Source organism: Mesitornis unicolor, unplaced genomic scaffold (genome assembly GCF_000695765.1).
Source record: "Mesitornis unicolor isolate BGI_N332 unplaced genomic scaffold, ASM69576v1 scaffold10221, whole genome shotgun sequence".
NCBI lineage: Eukaryota > Metazoa > Chordata > Aves > Mesitornithiformes > Mesitornithidae > Mesitornis > Mesitornis unicolor.
The window spans coordinates 41735-62627 of record NW_010165776.1 but is presented as its reverse complement, the minus strand read 5'-3'; the positions used below and the strand labels follow the sequence as shown (position 1 = coordinate 62627).

The 20893-nt window shown below is 45.6% G+C and overlaps 1 protein-coding gene across 1 annotated transcript in view; it reads left to right on the top strand.

Annotated features, from left to right (window-relative positions):
• LOC104548662 (collagen alpha-1(V) chain) overlaps nucleotides 1-13598 on the top strand; it is a gene marked incomplete at its 5' end in the record, with an annotated part of 78974 nt that extends 65376 nt beyond the window's left edge. The window contains 11 exons of the mRNA XM_010194747.1: nucleotides 354-407; nucleotides 502-555; nucleotides 903-1010; nucleotides 1479-1532; nucleotides 2621-2656; nucleotides 3439-3492; nucleotides 3963-4221; nucleotides 4586-4698; nucleotides 6897-6965; nucleotides 10453-10686; nucleotides 13373-13598. Of these exons, the coding sequence (XP_010193049.1) occupies nucleotides 354-407; nucleotides 502-555; nucleotides 903-1010; nucleotides 1479-1532; nucleotides 2621-2656; nucleotides 3439-3492; nucleotides 3963-4221; nucleotides 4586-4698; nucleotides 6897-6965; nucleotides 10453-10686; nucleotides 13373-13519 (1182 nt within the window). The remainder of the gene's footprint in view (nucleotides 1-353; nucleotides 408-501; nucleotides 556-902; nucleotides 1011-1478; nucleotides 1533-2620; nucleotides 2657-3438; nucleotides 3493-3962; nucleotides 4222-4585; nucleotides 4699-6896; nucleotides 6966-10452; nucleotides 10687-13372) is intronic.
• Nucleotides 13599-20893: the final 7295 nt, after the last annotated feature.

The window sequence follows — 20893 nt, the reverse complement described above, 5'->3', positions numbered from 1 at the left end:
CTGTGGAAGATGCCTTTTTCCCAGTGTAATGTTATGTCTATGCTTAAATGCCTGTTAGGAGGTAAAACATCTTTAGTGGAAGTAATATAATGATGAGTATCATCTCCCAGCATGTTTTAGTTGAGTCTTGTTTCTGCTCACCTACTCTCTGGGGTGACATTTCCATGATCTTCAAAGTCCTTTTTCCAGTAGAAATTTGAGCATGAAAGGACCATAAATCTTTTTGCCTTTACCCACCTGTGAGAAGCCAGGACACAGGGACCAGATGAGGACGGGTAAATAATCTGAATAATCCTATCAGGGAGCACTGCTGTTGTGAATGAGGAGGTTGAAGGGATTGCACTGTTTTACAGGGTGAACAAGGCCTCCCAGGATCCCCTGGCCCAGATGGTCCTCCAGGCCCCATGGTATGTCCAGACCATCAAATTCCATGAGTTATTGAAATATGGGTGACACTATCTTACAGAAATTAATTGTCTCTTTTGTTTTTTATTCCCAAAGGGCCCACCGGGTTTACCTGGTCTCAAAGGAGACTCCGGTCCTAAAGGGGAGAAGGTGAGGATGGCAAATGAGATCTTACTGCATGACCTGATGTCCACATCTGGGTGTGGGGAAAAAAAATGCCATTATACAGGGGTCCTGCACCTGCATCTAATATATGTTAGCACACAAAATGAGCAGACGCTCCAGTGTAGAAGTTCTCTTTCTGTATTCGTAGAATTTTCTGTTGCAAAAAGCCAATGCTTTGCTCTGCCCTGCCACTTCCAGGTATCAAGGATAGCTACAGACTCCTGTCACCTTAGATATTTGGGGTTGTATCTAGAAATGTCTTTGCTGGGTAGTTTTGGTGATCAGTTACCTCCAGTGAGAGATCATAATTAACATCTGCTCTTTTCCCCTAGGGTCATCCAGGTTTAATTGGTCTTATTGGACCACCAGGAGAGCAGGGAGAAAAGGGTGACAGAGGTCTCCCAGGCCCCCAGGGCTCAGCAGGACCCAAAGGAGAGCAGGTAAATATTTTATAGGACTTCTAATTAAATGTGTTTTTAAGCTGTGGAGTTTGCTGACTTGGAGCAGGTACGGCACAGCAGAGATGCTCAACATCAGCAGGAGACTCTTGCTAATTTTTAAAGAATATTTTATATTAATGTAATTTATTCTACATGTGAAATGCAGAAATGCTCCAAAATGATCCATTTAAGTGGAAAGCAGATTCTCAAGGGTCATATGAAAACAGTTGAACAGACTTGGAGGGATAGTAACTTTAAATATCCATCTAGAGGACTGATTTTTAAAACTATGTGCCTAAATGAGATGAAGTTCCCCAGTCATGCTCTTGTCTGGCTTCTGCACAAGCTTCAAAACCAGTTGAAGCTCCAGATTTGAATGGAGTCCTTCAAAACCAGGTAGTCATCATGTTAGTTGTGTCGTTGTAGGCCATACATGCAGATCAATGATGTTCTGCTTTTATTTTTCAGGGTATCACAGGTCCTTCTGGACCAATTGGACCTCCAGGGCCACCAGGATTACCGGTATGTGACAAGTAATTATTTTTTAATTCCCTAAGAGCTACACTGCGGAGACGGGATTTGGAGGATCCAGTAATGACACAATATGAGTTATACCAGGAAGCTCGCTTTATTGCGCAGATACATTCGCTTATATAGCATCAGCTTACAAACTCATCATGACTTGCACTTTTCTTAGCTTCTTATTGCATTACGCATACATCAATCATTTTACTCTACCTATTATCTCATTCCTAATTATAATATGTTCTGCCCTACACGGATGTCAGTTCCTAGTTCCTCTTTTGCGCCTTCAAGGTCTGGGTGCCCTTGAGGCCGATTATATTGTTTTTAACCTACTATATTAGTTCAAGCTTTATTATGTTAATCTAAGCACAAGATCTGTTGTGTTAGTCTAAAGGAGTTGTTCAGTGGATCTTCCCTTGTGCATTTCTTCCAGCCTTCCATGGCCATTTTCCACGAGCCACGCTCCCACACTACACAGCACTTCTGGGGTCACCTTGGTGCTCCCAGATGCCCAGCACACTCCTTCTGGCCTGACCCTATATAAGGGTGCTGATGGGAATGGGATTGCCCAGTTGAGCCCATTACAAACACTTACTGAGTTACTGGGGTACTGAGGTGATGGATGGGCACAGGCGACACGGCATAATAGAGGCAGAGAAATTTGCTCACCCTCTTTCTCTTTTCGATTATTTACAGTCAGTAGAGTCTCAAATCTAGTGAGTTTTGGGGTACTTTTTGCATCGTTTTTTTTCACTGGATGCCCAAAGGCTGCAGCCTGCACCCTCAGGTGAGCAGCATCTGCTGTTGCTGGGTGTCCTTAGCATGGAGCTGGGATCAGCCCCAGGTTACAGTAATCACAGCAGCTTTCCCAGTCCTCATCCTCAGGAGCATGGAGCGCTGACACAGATGGGTTTGACACAAATGCTTTTTGTATGTCGGGAAATCAACACCGAACTCAAGTAGAAGTGAAAAGTGGAAACAGAAAAGAAGTGAATTAAAAATTAACATCTTGTATGAGGCTGCTGTGTCTCTGACTTCTCTGCTAGGAGATGTACTGACTCTTTCCTGTATTTTTCTCTCTGCAGGGTCCACCTGGTCCCAAAGGTGCTAAAGGATCTTCAGTGAGTATAGACATTGTTAAACAAAGGGGCTGAGAAGCTCTTATTAAGTGTGTAACCTGCTGCGATTCCTCCACATTGGTGACATTAAGGCAATTAGCTAAAGATGACTGTGGTACAAGCAGCCTTTTCAGGCTGCCCAAGCCCAGAAATTATAACTGGGAAAGGTTTCTGTTGCATGGACTGTACTTCATTGAACATCAGTGCAGTGAAGTTGATAAGGAGGAATCCAGCGCACAGTCCTTAGCAGAAAACCTACTGCTGTAAAGGGTATTAAAAATAGACTGTGAGGAGGGAGGTGGCAAACTGAAAAGCAAAGAAGTTGGTGAGAAATGTGACGCTGAAGCAAGCTTCATGTTACAGATCTTCTATACCAGCAGCTAAAAATTCCTCTTGAGAAACTTCCTAAAGTCTTTTTCACATGTAGAATTCAGTATATTTTTAATATTTCATTTGATTTATAAAACTGTTGAATTGATTTGAAGAGTTAACATTTTCATGCATTGGAAGATCCTTCCTTTTCTGTAGGAAGCCTAAGCAAAATTTGAGTGTTTAACCCCAATCATTTGACTGATCTTTTCTTTTATCCAAGCATCGAAAATAAGCAAAATAAACATTTCCTTGATGGGGTGCAAGGAGACTCCTCTTGTGTGCCTGAAGGGACAGGAAGAAAGTTTTTGCCACAAGAGACTGTTAAAAGAAGTAATGTTTGAATGTGATACAAGTGACAAGTGCTTTTTCCTGACCGACTCATGTGTTTTTCTCTTTTTTTTTTTTCCACCCAGGGTCCAACAGGTCCAAAGGGTGAATCGGGTCTTCCTGGTCCCCCGGGGCCCCCTGTAAGTAGAACCCATTGCCTGAAGTGTGAAATCAGGTTCAGATTTAATGGGTGTTGTAATGTTATGTATGGTGTTGTAATGTATGCTATTGTGTGTCTGCCCATGGCAGGGGCTTGGACTTGATGATCTTTAAGGTTCCTTACACCCCAAACCATTTTATGATTCTATGTTAGGAAGTAGAAGATTTCTGGACAAAAATTCAGCATATCAAGAGTCCTAGCAATGGGTTGGCATCTCTTAGAGATGCTGGGGAAGAAAGCAGGACATGAAGGGAGAAGTTACTAATGGGAAGATGACCCAATGTCCAAGCCTGGTGTCCAGGGATTTTATCAGTCCCATCAGGGTGTTTTATGCATCCAAGGTGTATCTTGTGATGCTGCTTCTCAGCACTGGTGGCTGCTTTGGGCACCTTTTGTGGCTCTTGGCCACTGCCAATGCAATGATTTGTACCTTCTTTCCCCAAAAACCAGGGTCCTCCTGGAGAAGTCATCCAGCCACTACCCATCCAGTCTTCCAAGAGGACCAGGCGAAACATTGATGCCAGCCAGCTGGTGGACGATGGAAATGCCGACAACTACATGGACTATGCGGATGGCATGGAGGAAATTTTCGGCTCGCTGAATTCCTTGAAACTGGAAATTGAGCAAATGAAGCACCCGTTGGGCACTCAACATAACCCAGCGCGTACCTGCAAGGATCTGCAGCTCTGTCACCCTGATTTTCCAGATGGTGCGTCCTGGGATAGAGGGGGTGCAGTAGAACACTGTGGGTTTCCTACCTCCATGAAGTGAATGTGAGTGCAGGAAGAGAAGTAAATCTGGGGAGTTGCTGGCCCTGATGCCCCATGAGGAAGCAACGTGTAGAGAAGAATGAGGATATATAATGCAAAATAACTCCTCTTGTAAGGTGCCACAGTATAATCTGAATTCAGATCATAACCAGTTTTCAAAAAAATAAGTATAAACAGTAGCCTATGACAGGGATGAAACACCCCTGGCTTCTGAAGGTGGAAGCTGCCTCTGGATGGTTGCTGAAGCCCCATTTCTCACAGTGCTGATTCTTTCTTCCCTTCTCTCCTCTCTCCTGCATCCAGGTGAATACTGGGTTGATCCCAACCAGGGATGTTCCAGGGACTCTTTCAAAGTTTACTGTAATTTCACAGCTGGTGGAGAGACTTGCATCTTCCCTGATAAGAAATCTGAAGGAGTAAGTCTGCAGAACTTTTTGTTTTCTCCCTATATATCATGGTGATAAGAGATTGTTTCCTAATGTGAATATTCATAGACAGTTTCAGCAGAGTTGAACAATAGCAAGAAAGGATTAAAGATCCAGAACATTTCTTTGTTACACAACATTGGCTTCTGAAATAATAAGGAATATGTTTACAATGAGAATTTCTTTGAGTAAGTCAGATTTAAACTGTGATTTGGGACAAGTCTTTGATGATTTCCCAGGCATAATAAATGCTAAAACCTTATTTTTTTTTTCAACTTGCTTTACAAAGGCAGAAGTGTGTGATCGCGCATGAACTGTGGCTCCGATGAGCTTTATTTAACTCATTCCTTGTCTTTCTTCCTGCAGCCGCGCTGCTGCTCTGCTGTCTGCGTGCATCAGCACCACTGATTCCTCTGCCCTTACTGTGTCTGCAGGCAAAGCAGATCAATGTTTATCTCCTGTCATTTTTTTCTGGTGTTTCTTGTGGTTATTTGCTTTCCTAAATGATTGCAACTAGTTCCAGTACTCTTCCCAGCACCGATGCACAAGGTTGATTAAGTTATTTCTGCAATGATGTGCTCAGCTCATTGGTTCTGTCACATATTCGTGCACTCTGTTTGCTGGAGCTGCTCTCCCAGATGCCTGGGGACCAGCTTTTGCTCTGGCCAAGCAGAAACTCCTGCAAAGTGGCCTGGGGGAGCTGTCCCAGTGTCCCAGTTGTGCTCCAGCTGGGTTAAGAGGCAGACAGAGCTGTTCACTCCAGTGGAAGCTGTTTGCTTGCTGAATTTCATCCACCAGAAATACGTGCCCAGCACAGGACAGATAACATGCAACCGAAATCTCCCTTGAGTTTTTGCTAGAGCTGTTTAAATAGGAGATGGATTTCTTCTCCTTTGTGTTAGCTTGCTGTGGCTCTCCTCAAAATGTTGACAGCTGAAAAATGGTGTCTGCCCGTGATCTTACAGCTGCTCCAGCTCCTGCCACGCTGCCTGTGAGCGGCTCCTTGGCCTCAGCTCATCCACCATGGAGCTGCTCTTCTGACCGCGGACTGCAGTGCTCTGCAAGGCAAATTGCACTACATTTTTTGCAGTACTGCCATGAATAAGGAAAAGCTTCAGCCTGCTCTTTTTCTATGGAGAGGAAAGAAAACAGCTACCACACCAGCATTAAGTATTGGCTGAGTGGTTTTATTATAAGTTTAAGCCCTACTCTTTTTGAGTCCATCCTTAACCCAGCAGAAACACTGACTTGCTTTATGGTTCACATACTGGAAAGGAAAGGAAAATCCCAAGACACATGCATACATCTCGGCTGTTGTTTTGGGGAGATTTACAGCAGAAGTGAGGGAGCTTGTGGGCGGGTAAGGGAGCAGACGGCAGCCACACTCCTTCCTTGTGCTTTGACTCCAAAAAAGTGATTTGGCTGCTCAAATGAGGCTGCCATAAAGGATGCTCCGGCAGCTCACTTCTTGTCAAGGTCACCCCCTGTGATGCTCCAGGTTGAAGCTCCATCACTTGTGATGTTCCAGTGCTGACTGTGCCTTATTGTACATAAAGAGAGGAGGCAGGCAGAGGCTTTTCCTCAATCACATCCTTTGCCTTTCCCAGCTCTATCTGTATCCAGCATCTGGATTTGATGTTAGAGAGCCAGCAGCCTTCTCTGTTACCAGCATTGCCTTTCCATGCCAGCCCTCCGAATAAGATCACTGCATCTTTTATCATTGATATTTCCATTTTTTTCCTCTCTGTCTTTCCTTTTATCTCTCCTGGCCATAGACTGCACTGCTGATTTTGCATCCCAAATGTCTCAGAGGCAGAGATCCTCAGCCCTTAGCGAAGGAGGTTGGTGCCAGTGGCAGCAGTATGATGTCCCTTCTCGCTTGAGAGGCTGCTGGCACCTTAGGGCTCTGCTAACTGGTCTTATATATCAAGATTAAGAAAAAATTTTAAAGGAAGTTGGACAGTTTCAATAAGACATGCAGACTCTGCTTGTGGAACTGAATGTAACTTTTTTTTTATTTCTTTTTTTTTTCTTTCTCTCTTTCCTCCTTGCCGTCCACAAACTAGGCTAGAATTACTTCTTGGCCAAAGGAAAACCCAGGCTCCTGGTTCAGTGAATTCAAGCGCGGTAAACTGGTAAGATGCATCTTGGTGCTTTCTGTTTTCTTTAACCCATGTCATATTTTACAGAGTAAAATGGCTCGTTGGCCCAAAGAAAAGCCTTCCACATGGTATAGTCAATACAAGCGGGGGTCTTTGGTAAGTGGCTAACCTTGGCCCTCGAGTCTGAATCAGAGCGCGTCACCTGCTTCAGTATGGCCAGACCTGTTGCACTCTGCATGCTGGACTAATAACCATCGCGAGTCGCAGTAAAAACATTTAAGGTGGAATACTGAAAAAGAACCCCAAAACCCCATAGGGACACTTTTTTTGACTGGAAAATTAGAAGCAGTTAATGAGCTTCCCCGTGCATTAGAAGATGATATGGTGATGTGCTGGTGGACCCTGCAGAGCCAGAGCTGTTGCAGGTCTGTCCCCACAGAGCATCCCGCAGTAGGGCTGCATCCCATAGAAGGGCTCTTGCTGTCCCCCAAGCAGTTACTATTATGGCAAGGGCAAACTAGGGGTCCCCATGCTCATGTCCCCCAGCAGTGTAGCCCTGTCCCAAGAGCTGAGGACCCCTAATGGGATGCTTCAGCCTGGAGCTGGGTATCTGTGCCTGCTGGTACCCAGGCTGAGGGGTGAAGCTGCACATCTCTGGTTTGGGGCAGAAGAATCCCATCTCCCACACCAGAGATGAGCCACATCAGGAGCTCCTTTGAGCTTGGGAGATGTGAAATTGTTGGATTAAAGGAAGATTTCAAGCCATGCGTGTTTGCCAAGCCTGGCTGTCTGGAATTTGACTTATTCACAATTAAAGATTTCTTCAAGGGAGAAGAACTGTCATAAGGTCCAACAGTGTTTGATGTCAGAAAACAAGCAAGACAGCAATACATAAAACAGAGAAACAGCTCTGGTGTGTTGTCCTTTAACAGGACATTCATGTTGCAGACAGATCGCTTCCACAGAGGCCGAGCTTTGGTCAGGGATGTCGGAGCATCCTTGTCAGAGCAGCAGGTGATTAGTGTAAGCCAGGTCTCCTTAAGCACCAGAAATCTCCCACATGCGTATCAATTCTTGTAGGATTAGCAGGATGCAGATAATGAGCTCGGTCAAATCAGGAGAATTAGGGAAGAAGGAAATATCCAGCAGATAAACCCAACATGTCTCTGGGTGGTACCACACTGAGCTGCCTCGGGGCAGAGGTTTCTTGCAATGCCTTGAACTTCCACCTTAAAAGGCAAACAACAAAGGAAATCGCCACGTTGTTTTCCCAAGCCGCATTTCATCGCCACTAAACACGTTTGCTCTGATTCTGCCCACAAGAAGGATATGGCTTCTGCAGCTTTTCTGCATCACCGAATAAGGCCGCAAAGCCAAGGCTTCAGCCTCGTAGCTCCTTGGAGGACAACTACTCATAGCTTAATTACAGAGCACTTCATCAGTTAGTATGACGAGTACCTCTGTTTCTCTGCTCTTTTTTTTTTTCCGGTCTGTTTATCAGCTATATTAGAGGCTGAATTGCCAACCTATAGCTTAGGATAGCTTAATTACAGAGCACTTCATCAGTTAGTATGACGAGTACCTCTGTTTCTCTGCTCTTTTTTTTTTCCGGTCTGTTTATCAGCTACATTAGAGGCTGAATTGCCAACCTGTAGCTTAGGGCCCATTTTATAAAAATAGGAATCTCAGTGCTACTTGGAACCTTTCGTTCCATCTTTCTGTGTTGCCATTTTCTTGCTTTTTTTACCTGTTCTGCATTTTCTGTTTGGAAAAAAAAGCCACCAGCACATGGAAGGCCTTCCTAAGCAAACCACAAAACTGTTAAACACACAAGCCATAAAAGTAAAGTTTGATTTTATTTTTTTTTAAGTACCTCTCATTTTGCCCCAGTCAATATTTGGAACCAAGACTGCTAAATTGGGGAGATATTTAAATTCCTGGATCTCAGATCATTTGAAACCGATGTGTAGATGGGTGGGACGAGTGAGCTTTTGACCCTCTGTGGTTGCAGCATTGCTCCTGTTAGAAGGTTCCTGGTGCCTTTCCCCGCTGGGGCTGCAGGAAAATTTCAGTAAATCTGAAATACAAAGAAACCTTCTTGTTTTGATGCTCCCGCACTGACATTAATCAATGACAGAGTGCTTGGAGTTGATTTCTTACAAATTCTCATTATACAGCCAAACTGCATTTAGGGGGATAGAAGGGTTGCAGATGTTTTCTCCTGGACTCTGCTTTCCCTCTGTGTGTGTTACACACAATTCCCAGCAGCTCTAACAAGGCCACCCATCCTGTCCTCTTATCCTCCATAGCCATATGGCATCTGCCACAGGGAAGTTCTGTCACGGAGAAAACAGGAAAGGATTGATTTTTTGCAAAGCCGTTTCTCCACAAGCAAACCTTATGTGCACAAGCGGTTCCCAGCGGCTCCAGTTGCAAAGCTGGGACAGGACTTCATGCAATCTGCAGAGGCAGAACAACAACTTAACAAGCAGCCAGGCTCCCAAACCAAGCACTGCTTTGAAATAAGAACAAATAAGAGAAGTAGTGCCGATCACTAGTGCCACGTGTCATTGGGCGTATGGCAGGCAGTCAGCATTTTGTGTCCCCTTCCTTCCACGTCCTGGTGGTTTTTGGGTAGCTTTCTCCCTGGCATGCGTGGCTCTCTCATGGTCAGTCATATTTAACTCTCAGGAGGACAGTGCAACGGTATCCTGACAACCGGTTGGTATATTTATTTATTTTTATTATCTTTTTACTCACGATTTCTTTGTCTGGTTATGAATCTCTTCTACTGTTTGCAGCTTGCAGCGATGTTTCATGGTACCTCGAAGAATGTTGCACTGTTTGTGTGGCTGTATTTTACTCCTGGTCATTTCTAAAGACACCCAGTGTCCATAGAGGACAATGACAAACAGCAGCTCTGATGGCTTGGCCATGGAGATGCCACCTGAAGCATAGATTGGGTTCCAATAAATGGTGTTTTGCAGAAATATATTTCTAGACACCGTTCCTGGATGGAGCGCATCCCCATTCTAGTACAGCTCTGTGCTTCATGACATGAAATGTGTTTTCCCTTCAGCTGAGCACAGCCTCCCCAACCAGGGCAGCACAGAGACTGCAGATTAAGTGCAAAGATTACTTAAAAGCCATGGCAGTGGTGCCCAGGAAGAAGTGAATGGGAAATACCCCAGTGTGTGCAGAGCAAAACACCCACAGCGGTCAAAAAACCTGTCAAATAGGGCAGAAAAATAAAGCCCCAAAGCCTTACAGAAATCTGCTTTCTCTTGTCTTTAAAAGCTGGATAAGTTCGCTCAGTATTGGCTTAAACTTGAGACATATAATCCAAATTTGCACCCTTTTGCAACCAGGGCTGAAATCCCTCTTCCTTTCTCCACCTGCCCTGCCTTAGATTTTATTTCACAAACAGTAAGAGAAGGAAACTGCCCTCAGTAGCTCTGTCCTGGCAGCAGAAGGACCAGAGCAACCTCATGACAGGAGCAGGGTCTGCACCCCAGTGGAGTGGTGAGACTGAGCCCCACGTGCAGGGTAACAAAGACGGGTGAGACTGGTGGTCCTCAGAGCCCCCCAGATGTGGTGCATTGCCCCTCACTGCCCAGTGTTTCCCCTTCTCCACTTCTCGTAGCTCTCCTACGTGGATTCGGATGGGAACCCCATCGGAGTGGTGCAGATGACTTTCCTCCGGCTCCTGAGTGCCTCGGCCCACCAGAACATCACCTACAACTGCTACCAGTCCGTAGCCTGGCACGACGCCGCCACCGACAGCTATGACAAGGCCATCCGCTTCCTGGGCTCCAACGATGAGGAGATGTCCTATGACAACAACCCCTACATCCGAGCCGCTCTCGACGGCTGTGCGGTACGCGGGCAGGGCTGGGCTCGGCATTAGGGGTCTGTTCCCCTCCCCTGGTTGTACAGCACTAGCTGCCTCGGGGCAAATCACTTCCAAATTTCCTGTGCCTGCTGATGTAGTGGCCTTAAGGATTGTCCTCAGCATGGGAGACATCGAGCTTGCTCTTCTCTATGCTGGAAGTGTATGATTCCACTCAAGGTCAGGCAAGCTGCAGCACCTCTAGAAACCAGATTAATTTACTTTATTGCTGGCTGTGCATAAAGGAAGGGACTTGGCTAAAACCACCAGTTGCTTTTAAATGGCCCCCTTTGCCTTTGCTGGTGTTCTGTTTAATCACACAGGGAGAGGCAAGCAATGACACCCAGTTGCATATGAGTTTTGCAGGCTTTGACAATAACTTTTTACGGTGCTTTCAGGAAATCTTGGAGGTGAAGCATCGGAGGTTTGGCATTGGGTTGGTTGGGGATTTTTTAGCAGCACACTACTGTGTGCAGCCCCAGGAGCCCCTCACAGGAGATGCCTGAACCCTTGGGAGTGGGCAAAGCAAAGTAGGGCCTGACTCTGTACAGCAAGAGGAGACGATGCTGCAGGATGCAGGAGACAGAGGTTCACATCCCTGCTCCCATTTCAAATGTGACTTTTAGCATCTTTCTCTCTAGCTCTGTTCCTCATGACTTTTTTTGTCCAGGGTGCAGAGGCAGGCGTACGTTGTGCTGGTTTTTTCCCCAGTGCAGCCCATGCTGCTCTTTGCCTTCACTGTGGCCACCAGCAACAGCCAGAGTTTCCATAGTGGCTCAGCATCCCCTCCCTCTGCTTCTGCCTTCTTCTGTTGGGTGCCTGATTTGAGACTGAGCTCTGAAAAATCTGCCTTCAGGAGCTAATAATTTGGCAAAAAATTTGGCAAAGCTGGTGCTGCATGCATTTATTTTGAGACCCAGCTCGCTGGTGCAAAAGTGTGCATAGTTCTCACCTTCTGCAACTGCAATGCTTGAAGCCCACGGGACAGAAAGATTGAGATGTTTGACAGAAAAATCTCTCCACATAATTTGAGATGACAGTGGTTCTGTTCTGGCATGCACATGTTTTTTTACTGTAGGAGCAATGAGGAAAACCAGATTAGAATCACTCCTTCTTTTAACACTCTCGCAGAGAGGGAAAGGGCATCCATCCCGCTTCTGGAAACACTCAGAAGCCGCGTGGGGAAGTTTATCCTCAAGTAATTCATATCTCCTGTAGCTGGTCCTTGCTACAAAGTGCCTTCTCCTCCTTTTCCCTTTTTCAGTCTCAAGGATGATGCTCAGCAGAGACTGAGACTTAAAAAGGGAAAAGGAGGAGAAAATCACACGTCGCAGATGTGCCTGCTGAAAACCCGTTTGAGTGATTTGGCTCAGGTGCCCTCCCATCCTCGCCCTAATGAGGGATATTTGCATGATAAAAGGACAGTAGCTCCTTCAGGTTCACTTGTTTGGTTGCTTCTCAGAGGCAGTTGTTAGCACAGGCAGCCTCTGTGCTGCAAATAAATGCCTGTGGCAAGTACCAAAGCAATGGGAGCAGTGGGAGAGGCTGGTCGACCCCCAGTGCATTGGTGGGGCGCAGAGATGGTGGGGCTTAGAGCTTTGGGCATCGCTTCCAAACCAGTGTGCCCCAGTCTTTCCTCCCTGCTAGAGATGCTCTGCATCTCCTGTATTCCTGTATCATCTCTAGTACCCTGGTAGGTCACCATCCCCAAGACACATCATATTTAAGATTGAGCCCCTACCATGTGAAAAATGAGGTTGGGCTGCGCAGCACGGTGTTGCTGCACCCATGGTCCGGCCATATGAAGGCTGCTGCAACCGGTGCTGACAGATCTCCAGGGCTAATGTTCAGGCCATTATTTGAATGTGTTTTTCCTGATCCTACAGCCCTTTCTCAGTAGTTGTGATATAGCCTATTCTACCGAGACACACAAATCAGAGAGTAAGGTAGAGCCAAAAGCTGCTCCATAAATTCACTTGTTTGTGCAGCTTTGTATGCCCTCGGGTGCACTTCTGCTCCTCTAATAATTATTTATATTTTGGAAATAACTGTATGGCTACTAGGCATGATAAAAAGACATCACCTTGTGAATTCCATCACACTTTAAATGTGATCTTTTCGGTAGTACTCAGATAATAGTCAAACTAATATATTCAAATTAAATCGCTCGCATTTGCTCAACAACTCATGCGTGTCCTCGGGGAGGCAAAACAACCACACCATGGCCATGACAATTTTACCAGGCTCCTGTTCCAGCTTTGAGATGTGCTAACAGCAAAGCCAGTGCCTTTCTATCTGCGTGGCAGAAGCACCTTCTGCTCCAAAGTAATCTCCCAGGGCTTTGCTTGGTGGTCACTGTCCCACTTGAGAGCACATCTGCTCAATCTGCAGGGCAAATGTAGGGTGTTTGGGCCCTGGGTGCCTCTAATTCAGCACAGATCATCACCATATTCCCAGCTGACCAGTGAAATGTCCATGGTAACTTGCTGGTGTTGGGTTGAAGGTATCATAGGACAGTTTGGTTTGGAAGGGACCTTAAGGCTGACCCAGTCCAACCCCTCCATGGGCAGGGACAGCTCCCACCAGCCCAGACTGCTCAAAGCCCCGTCCAACCCAGCCTTGGACACTGCCAGGGAGTGTTCATCAGAGCCTCTCTCTCTCTTGTCCCCACCAGGCAAAGAAGGGCTATCAGAAGACTATCCTGGAAATCAACACGCCCAAAGTAGAACAAGTACCTATAGTCGACATCATGTTCAATGACTTTGGAGAAGCGTCACAGAAATTTGGATTCGAGGTGGGACCAGCTTGCTTCATGGGCTAAGAGCCACCTGAAAACTAGTCTCCAAATGAGCAACCTCGTAACCTCATTGCGCCATTTAATTAATTAAAAAAAAAAAAAAGAAAAAAGAATAACGAAAAAAAGAATTCCTCGTCACATGCACGTTCTGAAACTGGACAGCGATGGGTTATTTTTTGCCGTTTTGTTTTGTTCCTCATTTTGCCCAAGTTCCTCTGTGCCACCGCACTCAGATGTACCCAACCACCGACCGAGAGGACCGTTCCCACCACAGACGCAGAATTGCATGACCGACCGCCGCACGCGTGGCCCGGAGACCTGTGCCCGCACCGCTGCCACCGCTGCTCCCACCGCTGCTGCTCCACGGCCACCGAGCAGACCCTGCCATCACCCAAGACTTCTTCTTCTTCTTGCCATGAAGCGATACCAGGCGCTTGTCTGTAGATTATTGTTTGTCTGTTTGTTTCTGAGGAAAAATGGAAAAAACTTGAAACTCCGGTGTTCAGCTTGACGTTGAAGGCCCGGCAGACCCGGCTTCAACCCAAACCCTGCCGAAGCTCATCAGAGGTGTTTTGTTGGCTTCCACGAGATTTGGATTGGCTCTAGCAAGTAGACGTCATGGCCATTTCCAGAATTTTTTAGTATCTCCGTTGAATCGCATAATTCAATGTTTTACAAAATTTGACCCCAGGAATTTGAGAGCTAAAAGTCACACTGGGCATCTCTTTCCCATGTATTAAAGGTGCTTATATTTTTCTATGTTTGTAAGTAAATATTTGTATTGTATATTATTTTAAATGTTCTAAGTATTTCTGGCTTCAAAACATGCATGTGACCCTGTCCATATTAAAACCACCACCCTTCCCACCACCATCCCGGCCCAGCATCCAACTGTCAGCTCCTGTCCTCACCACTTCCACCTTTTCCTGACCCCAAACCTGGATCTGGAGGGGCTTGGAGTCACATCCGGGCACATCTTTGCAGGATGAGGGCCCAATGAGTGGCAAACCAGTGCCCCCCCAGCCGCAGATGCCTTTTGGAATGATTAGCTTCAAAATAAGGAAACGAAAGCTAATTTTTAACAAGATTTCTACAAAACCCTGATCTAAAAGCAGGCTCCACTTCAAGTCTCTTGTCTTTTTATACACTTGCTTGCCTTAACATATGTGTTTTAAATTAATTCTTCTTGTTGTTCTTTCAGCATTCTTTTCCAATAATTAAATAAAAATCCATTCCCAGCGGCAGATTGCAGTGGCAGGGGAAATCCATTTGTCCTCTCTGAATATAAAATGTTAAAAAAAAAAAAGAAGAAAAAAAAAAAAGGTGCTTTTTATTTTTACATGTCTCTGTGGTGCTATCTATTTGAATAACTTTATACAACACTGGTGATACCCTGCCATTGGCCAATCTCCCACCAGCCTTTGCTTTTAGCCACTTTCAGCACAAGACTGCAGGCTTTTGCTATGGTCTGTGGTTATAAATGCATGCCACCTTCATATTTGTTATGTAGAAGATCTGCTCCTTAATTGTATTGCAGTAGCTTATATGGCCCGTGTAGGAAAAGTATTAAATGTGCTTACATCTTCTTTTCTTTTTTTTTTTTTTCAAGAATATTCATGCATTTAATACGGTGGGAACCGTACCAGATTGTACTCAGTCGCTGAATGTTTGTGGTGCTAATTTATGTATTTGTTGGGTGTCCCGACGCGATGCCGACGCCGGGGGGGTGCCTGCCTGCCCAGCGCTCCGGGAATCTGCAATTTTCCTGCTCTTCCCACCATGGCTCTGCCAGGATGGCTTTTTCTTTTAATTTTCATGCAGCATTTTGGGCTCAAAACCTGCTGACACTATCTTCTTTTTTTCCATTTGTTCATTTTCTCCCTGGCCTTTTTCCTCATTTAGATCTCTCAGCTGGAAAAATCGATGTTACAGGGTTGGGGATTTTTTTTTTTTAATTATTATTTGGCCTGGAGTATTACAGCAGCACTTGAGCCAAGGGGGGTCTTTCACCATAAAGGAAAAGACATCACATTTACTGTGAAGAAAAGCCTATATATGATGTCTTTTCCCCCCTCCTTCCCAAGCAGAGAGCAGCAGCATCCGAGGAAGGGAGGCGAAGCCAATGCTGGAGGAAGCGGCGATGCCGCGCGGTGCTTTTCGGCCTGGGAGAGCCGTGTCCATCCATCTCCCTTCTGCTGTTGTGTTCTCTCATATTTCTATTGTTTTTCTGCTTGGGGGAAAAAAAAAATAAGAATTAAAAAAGGTGCTACCCTAAAAACTGCAGACTCCGGCAGCAAAGCAGTGAAAAGGAGTAATATAATAATGTATAGGAGAATTCAGCTTCTCGGTCACCTTGGCAAGAGCCTTGTTCAGGACCAGTGGGAAGGTCAGAAAAGGTTGCACATTCCTTTCCGCAGCAGATAAGCCATATATTGATGTATGTACACACGTGTGCGTCTGTCTAGGTCATGTGATTCTGTTACCAATTTTCATCAAGGGAGCTTTTTTCTTTTATTTTTTTTCCTTTTCTTTCTTTGCTTTAAGAAAAAAAAAAATAATAAATTCCTCTGTTGAATTCCACAGTGTTGTAATTGTACTGAGCTCCAAACTGTTCCGATTTCCCCAGACCACTTAGCTATGGTATATTGCAATAAAATTACTACTTGTATTTGCAGACATTCTTTTTGTGTAATTTTATTTCCCTCCTCCCTTAATATATATGACTTGAACAAATGTTGATAAGAAAAATAAACCTATGGAAAAAAATTTTAGTACATAAGGCCCTTTTTAAAATATAGTGTCAAATGACATATTGTACATTTCTTCAAAGTCCAATAAACATGTCATAAAATTTAAGTGTAATGCCCATAAGAGCTATTTTTAAATATTTTAAACCTGTGTAATAAAGGAATAAATGTAATAGATTTTTTCAATAAATCAAGTTTACTGTTTCCACCTAAACCAACGTGATGTGAATGTCTTCTTGAAGTTGATTGCAGAGTGATTTCCCCACGACCCCTCTGCTCAGTGGAGCCTGAAGAGTTCACCAGAGGAGCAGTGAAAGCGCTTAAAGGTAATATATTCTGTGAAAACATAAACCTGAACCCATCAGAGAGAGAACTTCCAGGCCTGGGATCTTTCTTTTTTTTCTCAGAGAGAAACTCCAGTTGATCCAACAGCACAAAAATCCAGCAGAGGATGTCATGAATGCAATCTGCATGAGAAGATTGAGTGGCCACCAGCTCCCCGCCTTGTTCACCGCATCTCCAGCAGCATCTGAGGGGTCTCTGCTTGGAAACACAGCCTTTGCTCCAGCAAAAATCCCAGAAGATGCCTATACCTTAAAAACGTGTCCTTGTTTGCAACACAGCAGGTAGGTACAGTACAAATGCATGGGCATGTGCACTAATCCACCTCTGTGCACAAAGTCTTGCGCTCACTGAGCCAAGCTGTGTCCCATCATTCTCTCCCCGTCTTTCTTTGGCTGGAATTAACAGTAGATCTCAGATTAAGAGCGATGCTCAGATAAGGACCCAAAGTCCTTCAGTCTAATTACCTTTCAGGAGTAGTTCTGGGAAATCTTGGGGTATTCTAGCCAAATCTTCATCCAGATGAACTCCAGAAATGCAGAGGTACCACAGCTGCAGGAAGAAACTGGGCAAAAATAGCTTCAATTACTTAAACCTGGCTAGAACGATTTCACTGAGATCCTGATGATGCTTCAAGGTGACACTAACCTCACCCACACTGACTTGCCAGTTGTGATTTGCACTCGATCGTTGCTGGTTGCAGCAAACATTTCTAGCAAATGCCTGGGAGCCTCGGTGCTGAAAGAGGCTTTGATCTGCCATTAGGAAAAAGCTGAGATCTGAGAAAGGATCTGACTGTTTCTGGCACACACAGAAGCCATTGCGTGTTTTTCACCTCTTTTCATATAACAGAAAGCCCATGACATGATGTTAGAGCTACAATGCAGTCACTCAGCCAGGTAAAATATGGAGTGCAATTTTTTGAAGGTCCACAACAGAAAGCAGCAGATAATGGAAACACGAGTGTGAGCATCCAAGACAGCTCAGTTTTGCTCTGAGGATGGGACTGCTCAACCCAAATTCACACTTCTTTTTTTTTTTTTTCACCTCTAACAGGCAAAGGCTTAACTAAACTGGGATTTGCCACCAATGTATGTCAAGAAAGCAAGCAAAGCCTGAAGAGGTTTTTTTCCATGCAGTTACCTGAGCTGACCCGGACGTGATGATGTGTGCATATGCTTCCCGGCTGTTTCCTCAGGTAATAAAGAAATTGCTGTGTGACTTGATTTCTGCTGGCAAAATGGGGATTATTCTGTCCTGGTTCATTTTTTAGCCCTGTTTTGGAGAAAGGGGCTGAGGACCTCATGTCTGTTGGCTCCCTGTCTTGTTTTGCAGAGCCCCTTGGCTTGCTTCAGCAGGGGGAGCAGTAGCTGTCCCTTTTTAAGGACATTCCTACATGGTTTGTGAGAGCAGAGGCAGAGTGAAGAGCCTAAAGCATAGGCTCTGCCATGTATTAACCACCTGAGACTCCACTGCGAGGTTACCCTTGGGGCAGGAGGCCACGGGGAGTGCAGGTTCACACACCCAGCATGAGTCCATGGTCTTAAAGGTCTTCTCCATCCAGACTCTGTGGTGGTGCAGGTGCCTCCTGGCCGGGGCTGTGCAGGAGCAGCCGGTGTGTGGGGGAGGCTGGGATGGAGCCATGGCTTTGCCATCTGCCAGCCCAGCACGATGCAACATGGCTTTCCCAAAATGTAGCTCCTTCCAGTCATGCTTCGACCCTGGGGCTGCATCACCAGTGACCAGCACCTCCTGGGAGCTGGAGGGGAATGGGGCTGGGGTTTGCAGCATAGGTTTAGGGGCACAGCTCTGCCGTGCACCCCTCCCAGTCCAGCCTGTGGGGATGAATCATGATAGCGCTGTTTGCTCTCTGCAAGACACGGCAGCTTTGGTCAGGATGCTCCCTGCTCTGTTGTTATATCTCAAAGCGATGCTGCTCCCAGAGCCTTAAATACTGTGTTTACATGAGATTGGTAAAAATAAAAATGGCTAAAAAAAGAGGTGTTGGTTGTGGTTAAATTTAGAGACCAGATCCTGGGCATTTCTTCCCGATAGTCTAGGTGAGTTTGGGGAAAAAAACCTAGAAGAAAAACTGTGAATGCGTGTTTTATACAAAGTATTGGGCTTCCTTAGTGCAATTAAAGCTCTCCTGGAAAGAGAGAAACAGCGAGACAAGGTGGGAGGCTATAATGAGAAGGGGAGGGAAATGAAAAGAATATGCAAAATATTGGGCAGAGCGAGGTTTTCATAGCATGCAAGGCAAGGTAGAGCTATTTTCATTGTTCAGCTGCTTTCTGGCTGGCATCTTCTCCCCAGCTGGGCCTGGTTTGACTTGGTATTTTTATTAATGTCTCAATCAAAAGATTAGACCTGATCTGACCCACAGCTCTGAAGGAAAAAAAAAAAAAGAACAACTAAACCTTTCCATGACTTTCTATGAGAAAGAGCAACTGAGCTGGAGATGCCTCCTGGCAGTTCCCCACCACCTGTAAATTAATCCGTGGAGTCTCCAGCAGAAGCTAATACAGCACGAGTCAAATGCACCCCCTCTCTCTTAACAACTTGCACAAGAACTGTGCCGCTGCCAATGCACTCCTCCAGACAGACAATTTCCAGGTATTTTTAATATTTATATTTTTTTTAACAAGGGCAATCTGAGCAGGACAGATCCTGCAGCAGGGAGTCGCATAAGGCTGGTTCTTGTGTCTCTGTGAGCTTGGTGTCCCCGTGCCAAGAGCATCACACCCCATCCTCAGTTGGGGTCTGGGTGAAGGCTATGGCATGGCTGGAAATGCTCAGCAATGTCTCAGCTTGTGGCAGTAATGGGAATTATCAGTGCATGGGCTGTCAGCTGTGCTCGGTCTCTGTAATACTCAGCAGCCACAGCTTCTGGTACCTTCTTTCCAGGGAAAAGCTGCGTTTTGCACAGCCCAGGCACAGGCTCTGTGGATTCTGGGACAGGATCCAGCCCCGGTGCTGCTGAGGGCTGAACCCAAGCTCGTCTGATGCTGCCATCTCTTTTCCTCTCCCTTTTTGCTCCGTTTCATGCCGCATAGTGCAAGAGCAGCAGGTGGGAAGCAATGGTTTATCATAATTACCCATAAATCATCGTGTCACTGCAGTGGGGACTTTTGGTTTTTTTCCTTCCCTTCCGTGTTCTTTCTGTGTATTATTTTTTACTTTAAGGCAAGAGCAACCTTTGAAGCCGACCTGGGCTGCTGTTCCCAACATCTGTCGGTCACTGTTTAACCACTGCTGCTCTCCTGCCATCGCACAGCAGCACAAACCCACAGAGTTGTAATGCTTTTCAAGGCACATGGCTTAATCTAAGCTCTGATTTTAACCAGGAGGCACCACCAAGGGTAAAAGTGCAGCTTCATGGCTTGAGCCATGGCAGGAAAACACAAAACTCAAATACCAGTGCTGGCATTTGGTACTTACAGCCAGGAACTGGGATGCACAATGGGTCTGTATTTGGGTCTTGGCAGGATTGTCCTGCAAAAGGGGGCAGGTTGGGGCGATTGTTAATGTGCTGTATTTTTATTTATGGCACCTATTGCTATTTCATTTATTTCTTGTAACTTCTCTGGCTGCAGAGCTTTTTTCCATCCTGGGGCATCATGGCAGCAAAGTGATTTTCTCCAGAGGCACAAACTCAATAGTTGAGACAGGCCCTACGTGTTTCTACCTTCACAGCAAACAAAGCACAGCAATTTATGCTTGTATTTAATGGGTTTTCTCAAATAGCCCTGAGCAAAAGTAAACACCCCAAAGAAATCAAACACATGAAAACCCAAAAGAAGCAGCTGTTTTTCTCCTTCAGAGAGATGCCAATGCGCTTGTTTTTTACGAGATGCATAACTAAGAGAGCTCTGAAGCGTTAAAATTACATCTTGTAAGGCAGAGGCTGTCACGCTCAGAGGCACCCCTGGACTTGCTGCTCGACACAGCTGAACGCAGAGAGCAAACGTGCCGTCCTCAGGGCCTGCGCTGGGACTCCACGTTCTCATTCTGACTAATTATTAATATGTTAATTTGACAACGAGATGTTCCTCTTCACAGCAATTTTTCTGCACCGTGCTTGGCATTTTGTCAGCGTCTTAGCTTGGCAAATTTTCCCTTTTTTTACCTCAATTTCCTTAGCTCAGGCAGGGCATAACCATGGGCTGCATCTAGGTGACTCTTACCCAAGCACCCCAGGGCTGGAGACTGCTGCGGTTGTGCCATTGCCTTGGAAAAGAGGGAAAAGATGCCCTGACTGTGCCTTTTCAAGGGCAAAATCTTCACCCGAGCGGCTGAGCTGGGACCA